Below are 11,651 nucleotides of genomic sequence, written 5' to 3'. Positions count from 1 at the left end.
ATACGACGATGTCTGGTCGCAACAGCACCTTCATTGTGACAACACTGGCTCTGCAAGCAGCCCAGAATCCAGGCGGGCAGAGTTCAAATTGACTGTGGTCGGGAACTTGAGGTGCATCCATCGCTCGGTTGCCTCACACTCAAATTCCCGACCACAGACCAATTGAACACAGGACAACGCCGTATTGCCCCGTTCGCCACACAACTTTTACATCTGGAAGAAGAACAAGTTCAACAATCTGAGGTGGTCGTCGAGGTTGAACTCTGCCCGCCTGGATTCTGGGCTGCTTGCAGAGCCAGTGTTGTCACAATGAAGGTGCTGTTGCGACCAGACATCATCGAATTCGATGTTGACAAAGATGACGGCGGCGATGCGGTCAACAAAAGTCCAAAAGTCATTGCTGTGAGCAACCGTGGAGGGTCGGCCTCAGCCTTGCTACAAACGGTCATGGGCGGCTCAGCGACGCTTTCGCTCGACATGGTGCCCTCAACATTCGTGAGCGAAGACGCACTCAATTGAACTAGTGTTTGCTGTTGTGGAGCGATCTTCTGGTCTGGAAAGCTGGTTGTATAAGCCTTGATCAGTGACAGCAACAGTCTGATTTGACGGTGGTCGCTGAGTGCAATCATTGTCGCCACCTGTCAACAGCTCTTGTCCAGTGAATCGAACAATGCCAAGCCGTCGGACGTCAATAAGCAGACACCAAGAGGCAGTCTCTCCTGATCATAGTCCTTCATGTCGAGAAGACATTTGCAGTGAGATATCTCATTGAGTTATCCAGTTTTTACAGCATTTGTCCGGGATAGTAGGCGCTTCACAAACGGCGCAGCATACCCTGAGCAAGAGCAAGAGCATGCGCATGAGTAAGAGTACATGTAGTACTGAGTGCAAGTATCGATCGAGTGATGTAATGGCGAAGGCTCAAACTCCAAAATCTCCACGAAAATTTACTCAGCAGCAGGCGGAGACTTGCACCAAGAAACCCTCGAGAGTCCAGCTCAAGTCCATGCCGTCTCCGGGCTCCCTGCAGCGTACAAGAAGCCTCTGCAGTGTGTCAGGCTCTTTGGCGAAATCTCCCGCGCGCTGTCTTTTCCAGGGCTACTCAACAAGCGTAGCACAGCGTCGGGAAAATGTCCAGGCTGTGTCGCCGACTCCAACGGCCACGGCCCCAGTGCCCCTAGAAAAGGGCCAATTGAGCAAGGCGAGCTATGTTCAGGCAATGTGGTTCCAGGATACAAGGAAGCAACCGTCAAGAGGTATGGACCAAGTCAAACACATCATTCTATGCTGACAAACCAGAGGAAATCTCGCGTAGTATCGAGGCACTGATTGATGAAGCACCGGAGCAGGCGGAGGAGCACGAGGAGGGCACACAGCCGGTGTCTCTGCTTGTGGGCGAAATCAAGGAGAGTGCAAGGCATGACACTTCAAATCAGCTCGTGCATGCAGTGCAGCTTTGCAGCTACCTTGCGCCACGCACACTCGTCAGTGGCCTCGGGATCCGCTATCATCCTTCAGATTTGAGGGGAAAGCGCTGTGTTGTTGTCACTAACGTCCCTCTGCGGGATGGACGCGGCATCCTGAGTGAGGGCATCATGCTCTGCGACAGTCAGGGAGCTCTACTGTCTCCGCCTCATGATGCCAAGATTGGAGCGCGCCTCAAGGTCACCGGGAAGAAATCGGTGCTCAAACAACTCGAGCTCAGCAATCAAGGATACGCCGTGTGCACGAGCACACTTGCGATGGATGAATGATGAATGTTGTCAAGTTTTGTAATGTCGTTTATGTTATGGCCATCTCCAGCACAGTCTTTCCTAGCAAGCACAATCTGATTCCTGCGTCTTCGATGTACTTGGATTGATCTTGACCTCCGTCACTGCTTGTTAGCTTGGAGATTGAAGCAAGGATGAGCATACTCGGTGCTGGCTCAGCGGCCGTGTCCATGCCAGGCAAAGCAAGCGCAATCTTGCGAAATAGCGTCTTGACATTCTGGCCTGCTTTCGCTGAGGTCTCAATGAAGAGCGTATTGTGCTCCTTGGCACGCTTCTCGCCCTCCTCCAGCGTCACTTGCCGCTTCTCCTGCAAATCCGTCTTGTTGCCTACAAGCACCAAAATGACATCGTCGCCCCGCTCCGCACGTACGTCCTCCACCCATTTCTGCGTATTGAGAAAGCTGGCTCTGTTCGTCACGTCGTACACAACAACGGCGACACTCGAGTCGCGGATATAGGACGGAATTAGGGAGCGAAAGCGCTCCTGACCTGCCGTATCCCACAGCTGCATACGTACAACCTTGTCATCTAGATGCAGCGTCTTTGAGAGGAAATCAATGCCAATGGTCGCTTGGTAGGCCGTGTCAAACGAGTCATACATAAAGCGGGTGATGAGGGATGTCTTGCCAACACTCTGCTCGCCCAGAAAGACGAGCTTGAACTTGCGCAAGGGCACAGCATATGTATCTGCCATTGGCCCTTGCAGATCTGTAGAGGCCGTTGGTCTCTGAGCTGCTGCAAAGAAGCGCGACACGGACTTGTCGGGTGTGGTGGATTGTGGTGTCGTGGCAACAAGTCAAAAAGGCGACGACGAGCAGCAACAAGGCGAGAAAGCAAGGGGCATCATGAGGCTACACAGCTACGGGAGAGTGGCAAGTCACATCTCGTCCTCTGTGATGGCAGATTCGTCCTGCCACATCGATAATGGACTTGTAGGGACAACAGGCCGTTCAGCAGGCACAACACCACCCAACCGCTGAATTTCCGATTCTTCACGTTAGCCATGTTTCATTTCACTCTCAAGAAGGTATACCCAGCACTCGTACGCGCTCATTCCGTCGGTCCAGTTCTGAGCGAAGCATGCCAATGTACTCAATAGATTTGCGCAGCACGACACCCTTGTTGGGCTTGGCCGCAGGTACCGTGTTGCCGCCAACGGGAGAGGCCTGTGGAGGTGGGCTGTGTGTCTGAGGCGCTGCTGTCCCTAGCATGGTAGCTGGCACGATATGCGACAGTTCTTGGATCGACTCGTTGATGTTGTCACGCCGGCGTCGTTCCACTGCTGTTAGTCTGCACTCATAAAAGCACTGCAACGGACCTGCATTGTGTGAGTAGCGTCGCATGGCCTTCTTATCCGACACGGGTGCTTTGTCCTTGCCAAGAGATGATCTGGCCAAATGGCGTGACAAGGGCGAAGGATCTGCCATGAACGAGGGCGACTCCAGGCCTGACCACGCGGGACTCGCAGCATGGGGAATCGGCATGGTCCCATAACTGCCCGATGCCTGCACTGGGAAGCTTTGGGAAGTATGCGCTGCTGCCATACTAGTCGATTGCGCGGGAAGCGCTGTCGCCTTCTCCTGAGTGTGTGCGCCTTCTTGCACCTGAGCTGGTCTGACTGCACTTTCAAAGACTTGCGGGTATGGCGATGCTCCAGCCCAGCCTAGCGACTCTGCAAGCTCCAAATCGCTGAATTGCGGTCCGCCAAAGGGCTGGTACGCGTAGTGGTCGTAGTTGTGTGCATCCTCCTGCTTGACTTGCCTGAATGTATCCAATGCAGGCGCGCTGTGCTGCACAAATTGCGCGTGGCTATTCATGATGCCTGGCCCGCTGCTTGAGCCTATGCGCGCGCTTGGCCGTGCTCTCCCCTATGCGTCCTTGGGTAGATGCTGTCAGTTGTCGGCCTTGTTGCCTTTTGTCCCGCTTTCCCCAGATTTCAGACGGCGAGATGGAACAGTAACTACATATATAGTACAATTGAGCCTGATGGACTGACTAACAGTTGACTATGACAAGGCAGAGAGAGGCCTGCTACGGCAGAGACAGCGCAATGGCAAGGTCTAGTTGATCCTGGTACGACATGCCCGAAATGTCAGCATCCTCTGCAGCCTCAAGCTCATCCTCCGCAGCTGTCCGTTCCTCCAATGCCAAAGACCGCCGCATCGCTTCATCCAGCTCGCCATCTTGCTCGCTCAGCATGCGTGTATAGGCCAGCAGCTCCTCTTCAGTCAGCTCAGTAGACAAGTCACCAGCAAGTCGCAGCAGTCGTCTGTGCTCGCGATTCGCTTCTTCCTGCGTCTCGCCCAAGTGTTGCAGCTCTTGCTGAATGGCTGTAGACACACTCGCACGGTCTTGTGAAAGCTTCTGTCTTAATGGCTTGCGCTTACCATGTCCCTTGACCGGTTGCGAAGGCGCAAAGTTGAAGGCAATAATCTCGTATCGAAGGTCCAACAGGCCACGGGGCTCGTGGGGGTGCAGGTGGATAGATCGCACCACAGGTGCACCGTCCCACCGGTCATCGCGGTCAAATCGTCTGGTCATGCGCTTGTTGAGGGGACGCAGCGCCCGACCGCTTACAATATCAATCAGACTTGCTGACCCATCCTTGTGCCCGACGGCAATCACAGTCTTGCTTATGGCCAACGAGGTAATGTCCGCCCCGTCGCGGACTTCTACTTTGCGGGAGAGGCAAGGAGTAGATGGGTCAGCCAAATTGTAGACGTCAATCACGCCACCAAAAGCAGCAATTGCCATCCAACGATTGGGTCCTGGAGGTCCAAGAGCGCGAGCAGCGATGTCTTGCCTAGTCGTCCTCGTGCACTGAATGGGTTGGCCCCAAAATTCTACAATACAAACCTCGACAGTACCGGGTAGGAGTACGCACGGGGGATCAAAGGATACCACAAATGGCTCGGTGAGACTGTAGGGAGCTGGCCATGCCCAGTCGTCAATCAATTGCCGGGAAGCAACATTGAAGTGAGTGAAGGCGCACATAGCATGCGTATTCGGCCTGAATAACAACGCACATGTGATGACACTGTCGCCATCGAGCTCAAAGCTGAGCACGTTGGAGCGCGGGAGTCGCAGGGTGCCATTGCAATGGCCGCTTGGAACATCCCAAACCTTGAGATATCTATCCTCATCCAAAGTCACTGCGCGGCTGCCACTTGATGCGCACCTGACAATTCTTGCATTATGCCGGTCTTGGCAGACTTGAAGCTGCCAGTGACGAGAGGCATTGAGTATCATCATAGCGACTCTTCCGTCAGTGAAACAGTAGAGAAAGGAGCCTTGTGATGTTTCCAACGTGGAAATCAGGCATAGATAATGAGACTCCCATTCTGGGAGGAGCTTGTCTCTCGCAGCGATCTTACCAGTGGCCGTGTTGGCAATCACGCCATGGCTAGAGTCAATGCTGGCAAAGATTGCTCGTTCTCGCTCGAAATCATAGCGTATAGTATCAGAATTGATCTCACCGATTCTGGGATTGATGACGAATACGTTGCCTTGGCCGCGGTGGAAGTCTCTGATGGCCTGCGTCCTGCGGAGCGATTCGATCCGCCAGGATGGATGTATTCTGGGGATGATTCCATGCGAGATGGCAGACCTACAGACCAAGGCATCACGCCAGACAGATTCATCAATGAGCTCGTTTAGAAAGCGGCAAGTTGAGCGGGTACTGTCGAGGGCATAGGGGTCGAGGTGCCGTAGTATTTTGAGCAGTACTTCATGAGGGAGCTGGTCCATGCAGAGCCCACTTGGTTATATGATAGGAGCTGTGTGTAGCTGTTCGTCTGCCTCTCGACTGCTCTCCAGACCGCTCTCCAAGCACTCTCCAGCTTCCGGCCTCTGTCAGCAGCTGTTTCTCGTGGTGTCGCAGCAGAAATCTCCAAGAGACGACGACGACGACGACGACGAGACAAACAAGCAACCAGGCAGACGCAGACAGAAGCAGCCATGGCAAACTCCAACGTGCGCTTCTCCGTCACGGATGACGACGACGAAGAGCCAAGCCAAGACCCCGTGGAGGTTGAGAAGCTCCGTAATATGCACCTGCAGAATCCTCTCGGACAGCAAACCCCGCAGCCGACACCAAGCTTGTCGGGCCCTAGCAGCGCCAGCGTCAGCAGGTCCACCTCGCAGCAGCAAGATCATGCCGCCCTTGCAGCAGCAACAGGTAGCAGACGCTCTTCCCGAGCAGACATCTTCCACGGCTCGCACTCCCGCATCCACTCGCCAGACATCTCGCCGCCGAGTACACCGCGCAATGACCCAAGTATGCCCGCTCTCCTGCTCGGAGATCAGATACTAATCGTTTAGATGATCCTTATCGGCGCTCGGCGCGTGTACCTCAGTCAAAGTCGCTCGCAGACATTGCTCCACAATTCATCTTCCAGAAGCACACAGCATCGACACACTCGTCGCATACACATCTCAAGGACTTCTTCAACAACCATCACGAGAAGGTTGACAAAGGCCACAAGTCTCACTCGGGCTTTGATCTCGGCCGCTTCTTCAGACACGGTGGCAAGCGCAGCGGTACATCGACGCCTACAGGATCCACGTCTTCTGTCTACATGCCAGAGTTTGACTCAAAAGTCCCCAAAAAGGTCAAGGGCGACAATCACGACGGCTTGCATCAAAAATACGGCAAGGCCGGCAAGCTGCTTGGTGCGGGTGCGGGTGGTTCTGTGCGCATCATGAAGCGCATCTCGGATGGCCAGCTCTTTGCCGTCAAGGAGTTTCGCGAACGCGGCACAACAGAAACGCTCAAGGAGTACAACAAGAAGGTGACGGCCGAATTCTGCGTGGCTAGTGCAATGCATCATCCGAACGTCATTGAAACACTCGAGGTGCTCAAGGAAAATGCGAAATGGTACCAAGTCATGGAGTTTGCGCCCTTTGATATGTTTGCCATTGTCATGACGGGCAAGATGTCGCGGCCAGAGATTTTCTGTTGTTTCAAGCAGCTTCTGCGCGGCGTAGAGTACTTGCACGGCATGGGTTTGGCGCATCGCGATCTCAAGCTCGACAATTTGGTTGTGGACGAGCACGGTATTGTCAAGATTATTGACTTTGGCAGCGCGATTGTCTTCAAGTATCCATTTGAAGAAGAGATCCACGAAGCAACGGGCATCGTGGGCTCTGACCCGTACCTCTCACCCGAGACATGCACCAACATACGCTATTCCCCTGAGCCGGCGGACATCTGGTCGTGCGCCGTCATCTTTTGTTGCATGTGCCTTCGCCGTTTCCCCTGGAAGTCTCCGCGGCTATCAGACAACTCGTACAAGTCGTTTGCCATGGCTGACCCGCTATCTGAGGAAAAGTGCAAGCCAGAAGTGCTGCGTCTTGCACCGACGGAGCAGCAGGTACCGGCGTCGAGCGGCAACCCACAGCCCATCATCCGTGGTCCCTGGCGGCTGTTGCGCCTGCTACCAAAGGAGTCGCGCTCAGTCATCAAGGGGATGCTTGAACTTGACCCGGAGAAGCGGTTCTCCATGCACGACATTGTATTGGACGACTGGATCCAGGCTGTCGAGATGTGCTACGCGGACAAGCATACTAATACGTTCTACAAGAGCAGCAGCCACTCGCACCATCTCATTGGCCACGAGACGCAGAAGAAGTAGCTGCGCCGACTGGCAGGTTTTGCTTAGACATGTTCGTACTTGATGCTTCTTTGTACTTGCTTGGTCTGTGTCTTCTGTCCAGATTGATGGGCTAATATCTACTATTGCTGATATACATATATGTATGAATGGCTGCCCCCAATTTCGCGTTCAGAGCGACGGCGACCCAACAACACAAACCACACTCCATCAGACGCGCCATGGCAGCCGCAGCATCGCCAGCCTCGCACAAGAAGGCAGCCGAGGGATCTGCCTTCACCGCAGTCAACAATAGTCCAGCCAAGGCAGACGTGTCTGACGACGCGCTCAAGCGGAAGAGACAGTCGAGCCCCTCGAGCCACAAGACAACGCCGCGTGCCAAGAAAAAGGCCAAGGCAGAGCAGGGATGGCAGCCGCCCAAGCATCTCGACTCTTGGGAAGGACTGGCCGAGATCACTGCCGTCACAAACAATGAATGGGGACGGCTCCAGTTTGCCCTTCTTTGGAATGGCGGACAGACATCGATGCATCCTGCAACGCTCGTCAACGTCAAGATGCCACAGACAGTGATCAGGTACGTGCCATGACTTGCGACACAAAAGACTAATTCTCAGCTACTACGAGAGCAATCTTGTGCTTGAAGGCTCGCAAGAGGCCGAGCAAGCTGAGCTATCCGGCCAAGACGATGACCAGGACTCAATTCCCGAGGTGATGCAGTCGGACGATGAGGAGGAGGAGGAGGCCCCGTCGAAGAGAGCTCACACATCATCATCAAAGACAAAGAGACGCGAGTCCGCATCACAGAAAACGCCAGCTGTCAAGCCATCACCGGCAACAACCGCCAAAAGCTCACCAAGTAAAGCAGCTTCTTCAGCAAAGGGGACGCCAACCAAAGGTAAGGCGCGCACCAAGCCAAAGGTCAAGGAATCCTACTGGGAAATCGAAGACATTGTCGACGATCGAATCCGTAATGGCAAAAAGCAATATCGCGTCCGTTGGGTGGGCTACTCGGCCAGGCACGATACCTGGGTCCCAGAAGAGCATTCCTTGGAAGACTGCCCTGAAGCCGTGCAAGAGTACCTTGAGAGGAAGGCCGAAGAAGCAGCAGCTGCCAAGGAAAACGCCGAGGCAGCCGGGCGCGAGGAATTTTCTGAAGTAGGAGATGAAGAAGCATAGCAAGCTAGCGTACTTCTTGATCATCTTGGCGGGGTGGCTAATGGCCTGCTTCATGATCGATACTCTTTAGCTCTGGATCAGAACGAAACTTGTGATTTCTACGTGCTCTCTCTGTTAATGATACCACCAAGTGATTCAACGATGAGTGCAGGATTCCTTCTTCTATTGGTCTTCATCTGTTGGTACATGTTGTAGAAGAGGTCGTGGATGAGCTGTGATGTCGACCGCCTGCTTTGGCAGAGTGCACGCGACTACGCATGGCCTAATCACAGGTTATAGTGACACACTTGTCACTGCTTGAGAATCTTGACTGTGTCTTTGCGCCAGGTGTATTCCAGACCAGAGTAGATGGTCGTTGAAGCGACCAAGTACTCGTAGAGACTGAGTGGAAGGGCAATGTCAAACGGCAACACCGGCTGAACCATGTACGCGCCAACCAGCACAAGCTGCAGGCCCGTGTTGATCTTGGATACCGAGGTAGGATGCACAGATGCAGAAGGCAGACTGAAATCCCAGAAACGTGTAAAAGTGCGAGGCGGCGGTAGTGAAATCCAGCGCCAGTATAGGGCGGAAATGCCAAGGGCAAAGTCTCGCCCAAGGATAATGACGGCCATGAGCAGTGGCATATTGCCTGCATAGGCAAGTGTACTGACGAGTGTCGTCATGAGTAGCTTGTCGGCCAAGGGATCTATTATGGATCCAACAACAGTGCCCATGTTGTACTTGCGCGCAAGATGACCGTCCACGAGATCTGTCATGCCAGCAAAAGCCAACAAAGCAAGCGCCTCCTTGTGCCGCGCCTGAATGAAGAGGTAAGAGATGCCCGGCGTCATGAGGATGCGCGACACGGTCAGCACATTGGGAATTGTGTAGATATTTTCATGCGCGGGACCCGGTTTCTTTGTGTTTTGAGAAGCAAGCTGGCGTCTATATGGCAGCTGCGAGCCTAGGGAAGAATACGAGAGACTAGCTGCCAAAGTCCTGGAGCACCTGAGGCGGAGCATGGGGCGCAATGAACAGTTGGTCCGAACTTGGTCGTTGTGCTCGCTGAGTTCTGCACTTGAGCAAAGCAAATCAGACTAGAACTAGCGGCAGCAATGCTGCAGGCGACCCGGACAAGCCTCAACGTAATGATGCGCGAGCAGGAGGGGAGGAGTGCCTGTGATGAGGACAGGTTTTGAGGGGAGATGTAGGTAATCAGAATGGAAATTGTCAACTAAGGAACAAGACAGCAGAAGGCTGTCTTCTTATGTCTACCAGGTTCGAGCAAGAAAGCGGATGGCGATGGTGTAGGCGGAGCCCGCAGGAGCCGAATCTTAGCAAGAGAACAGATAATGAAGAGGAGAAGCGAGATTGCATGAGCCCAGTCGAGATGTCCGAGCTGCAGGATAAGGAAGAGGCAGAACAAGGGACGACGTGGTGAACGTTGTCGACAATCCGACTGCATCAGACTTTTAGTCTGTCTCCCTTGCTTGAACTCGACGAGCAGCGTGCTTCTACATCCCGAGCGGCGGAGTCTCTTCAATCAAGTCGTTGCACGGAGTGATCTTGTGTGCGAGCCACGGTTTGCCGGTAGCCTTCGACAGTAGGCTAAGCCGCAGATGGTGATGATTTGAGCATTGCTCGGGAGTTGCAAGCGGGCGTCAATGTGTCAACATGATGCTTGACTAGACCAACGGTGCGCATATGCATGCAGTCATTGTGGAACGACTGGGCTTGGAGGTGACTAAACAGAGCAGGGCGAGTCCAAGTCGAAGGCACTAGACAACAGAATAGGTAGATGGAGATAATCCTACCAAAGTACAAAGTTGGTGATGGCAGAACAAGGCAGCAGAAGGCTGTCTTTTCATCTGCATCGACTAGAGGTAGAACCCAAAAAACAGTAAGACAAGAAACAGGGCCAAAGTCCCAAAGACTGTGGGCGACGTCTAGCCAGACGCGCCACGAGACAAAGAGATGTCTCAGATATGCCAGGCGAGGGCGAGAGACTTGAGCCAGAAGAAAGCAAGCAACTGTTGAAGATGCTCAACGTGTTCTTCCATGAGCTAGACGAGGAAGTCTGTATCGGTCGCTGTGGTTGTGCACAGAAGAAGAGCCACGAGATGTATCCAGGGGTTTCAGGTGGTGAGACAGAATAGAACTCTGAACAGTCAGTCCGTGACACATTGTGCTTGAGTGAGATATAGAAAGAGCTCGACAGCGAAAGCTGCAATGTGGTCGGTATGTTGCATTCACAGTGAGGTGAGGGTAAAGTTGAGCCCCGTGGTGTATGTCATATCACTGTGTAGTATTCGAACGGTAGGGCGCAGGGCATTGAGGAAATAGATGGTGTATACGGCAACAATTTGCTGTTGAGACTGTCATGCTGATGGACGATGAGTCGAGTCTTCGACTGCAAGACAAGCACTGTCTGTAAAACAAATGTAAGATTGATAGATATACTGCTTATGAAGGGGCGGAGGGCTATAAGGCTTGCACACTCGTTACATGAACCTTGTTGGGGGATACTCCTCGGGTGTAGCGTCCGATGCTATTTGAATCATCAACCCATGTGTAGCATCGCTTGGCCAATGGATCACATTCGTGTACTTTTGGAAGAAGGCCATTTCGACCTCATCATACTGATCGGGGGCTTGAGTCAACTCAGATGGTCTGGCAAAACCACGACCCATACATTCGGCTGCAAAGGCGTCAAATTTCTCGTAATGAACCTGAATTTGATCAAAATACCTCATCTTGGCCGCATCTTCCATTTCGGCGCCAGAGAATGCGTTCAAATGGTAAGGGTCAATGCCCGACGGGGCAGTGCTCCGAATCCACCCGTCAGTTTGAAATTGATCAGCGAATTGTTTGGGTTTGCAGCGCACCTGATCATCAAGGAAATGCTCTATCAAGACGCCAATCTCGCTCTTGCACATCTTTAGGTAGAGATGGACATCGGGTTTGGTGTAATCAGGCGGATCACGGTCCTTCGGATTGACGCGGTCGAGACTCCGGTAAAATGGTTCTTCTTCAGGCATGGTGATCCCGCCTATTCTGTGACAGTGATACCCGCCAGCCGAGGTGGAACATTCTGACTGGATCGTTGGCT

General features: G+C 53.3%; 8 protein-coding genes across 8 annotated transcripts; 4 read left to right on the top strand and 4 right to left on the bottom strand.

Moving 5' to 3' along the window:
• The first annotated feature begins 116 nt into the window (after window positions 1–116).
• On the top strand, window positions 117–1,963 carry BCR37DRAFT_400265 (uncharacterized protein). Its single transcript, XM_040871799.1, has 3 exons — window positions 117–495; window positions 1,139–1,256; window positions 1,300–1,963. The coding sequence occupies exons 1-3, from the start codon at window positions 310–312 to the stop codon at window positions 1,752–1,754; spliced, it is 759 nt and encodes a 252-aa protein (XP_040723224.1). The 5' UTR covers window positions 117–309; the 3' UTR covers window positions 1,755–1,963.
• Window positions 1,815–2,466, bottom strand: BCR37DRAFT_403414 (ras family-domain-containing protein; the record flags this gene model as incomplete). The annotated part of the gene is made up of 2 exons (XM_040872001.1): window positions 1,815–1,876; window positions 1,917–2,466. The coding sequence occupies 2 exons, from the start codon at window positions 2,464–2,466 to the stop codon at window positions 1,815–1,817; spliced, it is 612 nt and encodes a 203-aa protein (XP_040723223.1).
• Window positions 2,467–2,668: 202 nt separating this feature from the next.
• BCR37DRAFT_382358 (helix-loop-helix DNA-binding domain-containing protein) lies at window positions 2,669–3,197 on the bottom strand. The gene is made up of 2 exons (XM_040869857.1): window positions 3,091–3,197; window positions 2,669–3,051 (listed from the first exon to the last, which is right to left on the bottom strand). The coding sequence occupies exons 1-2, from the start codon at window positions 3,113–3,115 to the stop codon at window positions 2,792–2,794; spliced, it is 285 nt and encodes a 94-aa protein (XP_040723222.1). The 5' UTR covers window positions 3,116–3,197; the 3' UTR covers window positions 2,669–2,791.
• Window positions 3,198–3,785: 588 nt separating this feature from the next.
• On the bottom strand, window positions 3,786–5,545 carry BCR37DRAFT_382355 (uncharacterized protein). The gene has a single exon (XM_040869856.1). It carries the CDS (start codon window positions 5,517–5,519, stop codon window positions 3,804–3,806), a length of 1,716 nt encoding a protein of 571 aa, XP_040723221.1. The 5' UTR covers window positions 5,520–5,545; the 3' UTR covers window positions 3,786–3,803.
• A 90-nt stretch (window positions 5,546–5,635) lies between these two features.
• On the top strand, window positions 5,636–7,507 carry BCR37DRAFT_382353 (kinase-like domain-containing protein). The gene is made up of 2 exons (XM_040869855.1): window positions 5,636–6,048; window positions 6,093–7,507. The coding sequence occupies exons 1-2, from the start codon at window positions 5,730–5,732 to the stop codon at window positions 7,403–7,405; spliced, it is 1,632 nt and encodes a 543-aa protein (XP_040723220.1). The 5' UTR covers window positions 5,636–5,729; the 3' UTR covers window positions 7,406–7,507.
• Window positions 7,508–7,605: 98 nt separating this feature from the next.
• Window positions 7,606–8,560, top strand: BCR37DRAFT_394618 (uncharacterized protein; the record flags this gene model as incomplete). Its single annotated transcript, XM_040871495.1, has 2 exons — window positions 7,606–7,958; window positions 7,999–8,560. The coding sequence occupies 2 exons, from the start codon at window positions 7,606–7,608 to the stop codon at window positions 8,558–8,560; spliced, it is 915 nt and encodes a 304-aa protein (XP_040723219.1).
• Window positions 8,561–8,850: 290 nt separating this feature from the next.
• On the bottom strand, window positions 8,851–9,564 carry BCR37DRAFT_350494 (CDP-alcohol phosphatidyltransferase-domain-containing protein; the record flags this gene model as incomplete). The annotated part of the gene is made up of 1 exon (XM_040868008.1): window positions 8,851–9,564. The coding sequence occupies one exon, from the start codon at window positions 9,562–9,564 to the stop codon at window positions 8,851–8,853; it is 714 nt and encodes a 237-aa protein (XP_040723218.1).
• A 1,124-nt stretch (window positions 9,565–10,688) lies between these two features.
• Window positions 10,689–11,651, top strand: BCR37DRAFT_112399 (uncharacterized protein). Its single transcript, XM_040865937.1, has 2 exons — window positions 10,689–10,765; window positions 10,879–11,651. Exon 2 carries the CDS (start codon window positions 10,936–10,938, stop codon window positions 11,482–11,484), a length of 549 nt encoding a protein of 182 aa, XP_040723217.1. The 5' UTR covers window positions 10,689–10,765; window positions 10,879–10,935; the 3' UTR covers window positions 11,485–11,651.

This window comes from Protomyces lactucae-debilis (genome assembly GCF_002105105.1).
Source record: "Protomyces lactucae-debilis strain 12-1054 chromosome Unknown BCR37scaffold_18, whole genome shotgun sequence".
NCBI classification, from domain to species: Eukaryota; Fungi; Ascomycota; class Taphrinomycetes; order Taphrinales; family Protomycetaceae; genus Protomyces; species Protomyces lactucae-debilis.
This window is presented reverse-complemented; position numbering and strand designations above follow the sequence as displayed.

Excerpts from the sequence above, each read along its gene's own strand:
- BCR37DRAFT_112399 (XM_040865937.1), top strand. The coding sequence starts at position 10,936 with ATGAGTCGAGTCTTCGACTGCAAGACAAGCACTGTCTGTAAAACAAAT.
- BCR37DRAFT_382355 (XM_040869856.1), bottom strand. The coding sequence starts at position 5,519 with ATGGACCAGCTCCCTCATGAAGTACTGCTCAAAATACTACGGCACCTC.
- BCR37DRAFT_382358 (XM_040869857.1), bottom strand. The coding sequence starts at position 3,115 with ATGCGACGCTACTCACACAATGCAG. Across the intron at positions 3,052-3,090 it reads ACGCTACTCACACAATGCAG|TGGAACGACGCCGGCGTGAC; the intron begins GTCCGTTGCAGT and ends GACTAACAGCAG.
- BCR37DRAFT_382353 (XM_040869855.1), top strand. The coding sequence starts at position 5,730 with ATGGCAAACTCCAACGTGCGCTTCTCCGTCACGGATGACGACGACGAA. Across the intron at positions 6,049-6,092 it reads TACACCGCGCAATGACCCAA|ATGATCCTTATCGGCGCTCG; the intron begins GTATGCCCGCTC and ends CTAATCGTTTAG.
- BCR37DRAFT_400265 (XM_040871799.1), top strand. The coding sequence starts at position 310 with ATGAAGGTGCTGTTGCGACCAGACATCATCGAATTCGATGTTGACAAA. Across the intron at positions 496-1,138 it reads ACATGGTGCCCTCAACATTC|GCTGTGTCGCCGACTCCAAC; the intron begins GTGAGCGAAGAC and ends GAAAATGTCCAG. Across the intron at positions 1,257-1,299 it reads AAGGAAGCAACCGTCAAGAG|AGGAAATCTCGCGTAGTATC; the intron begins GTATGGACCAAG and ends CTGACAAACCAG.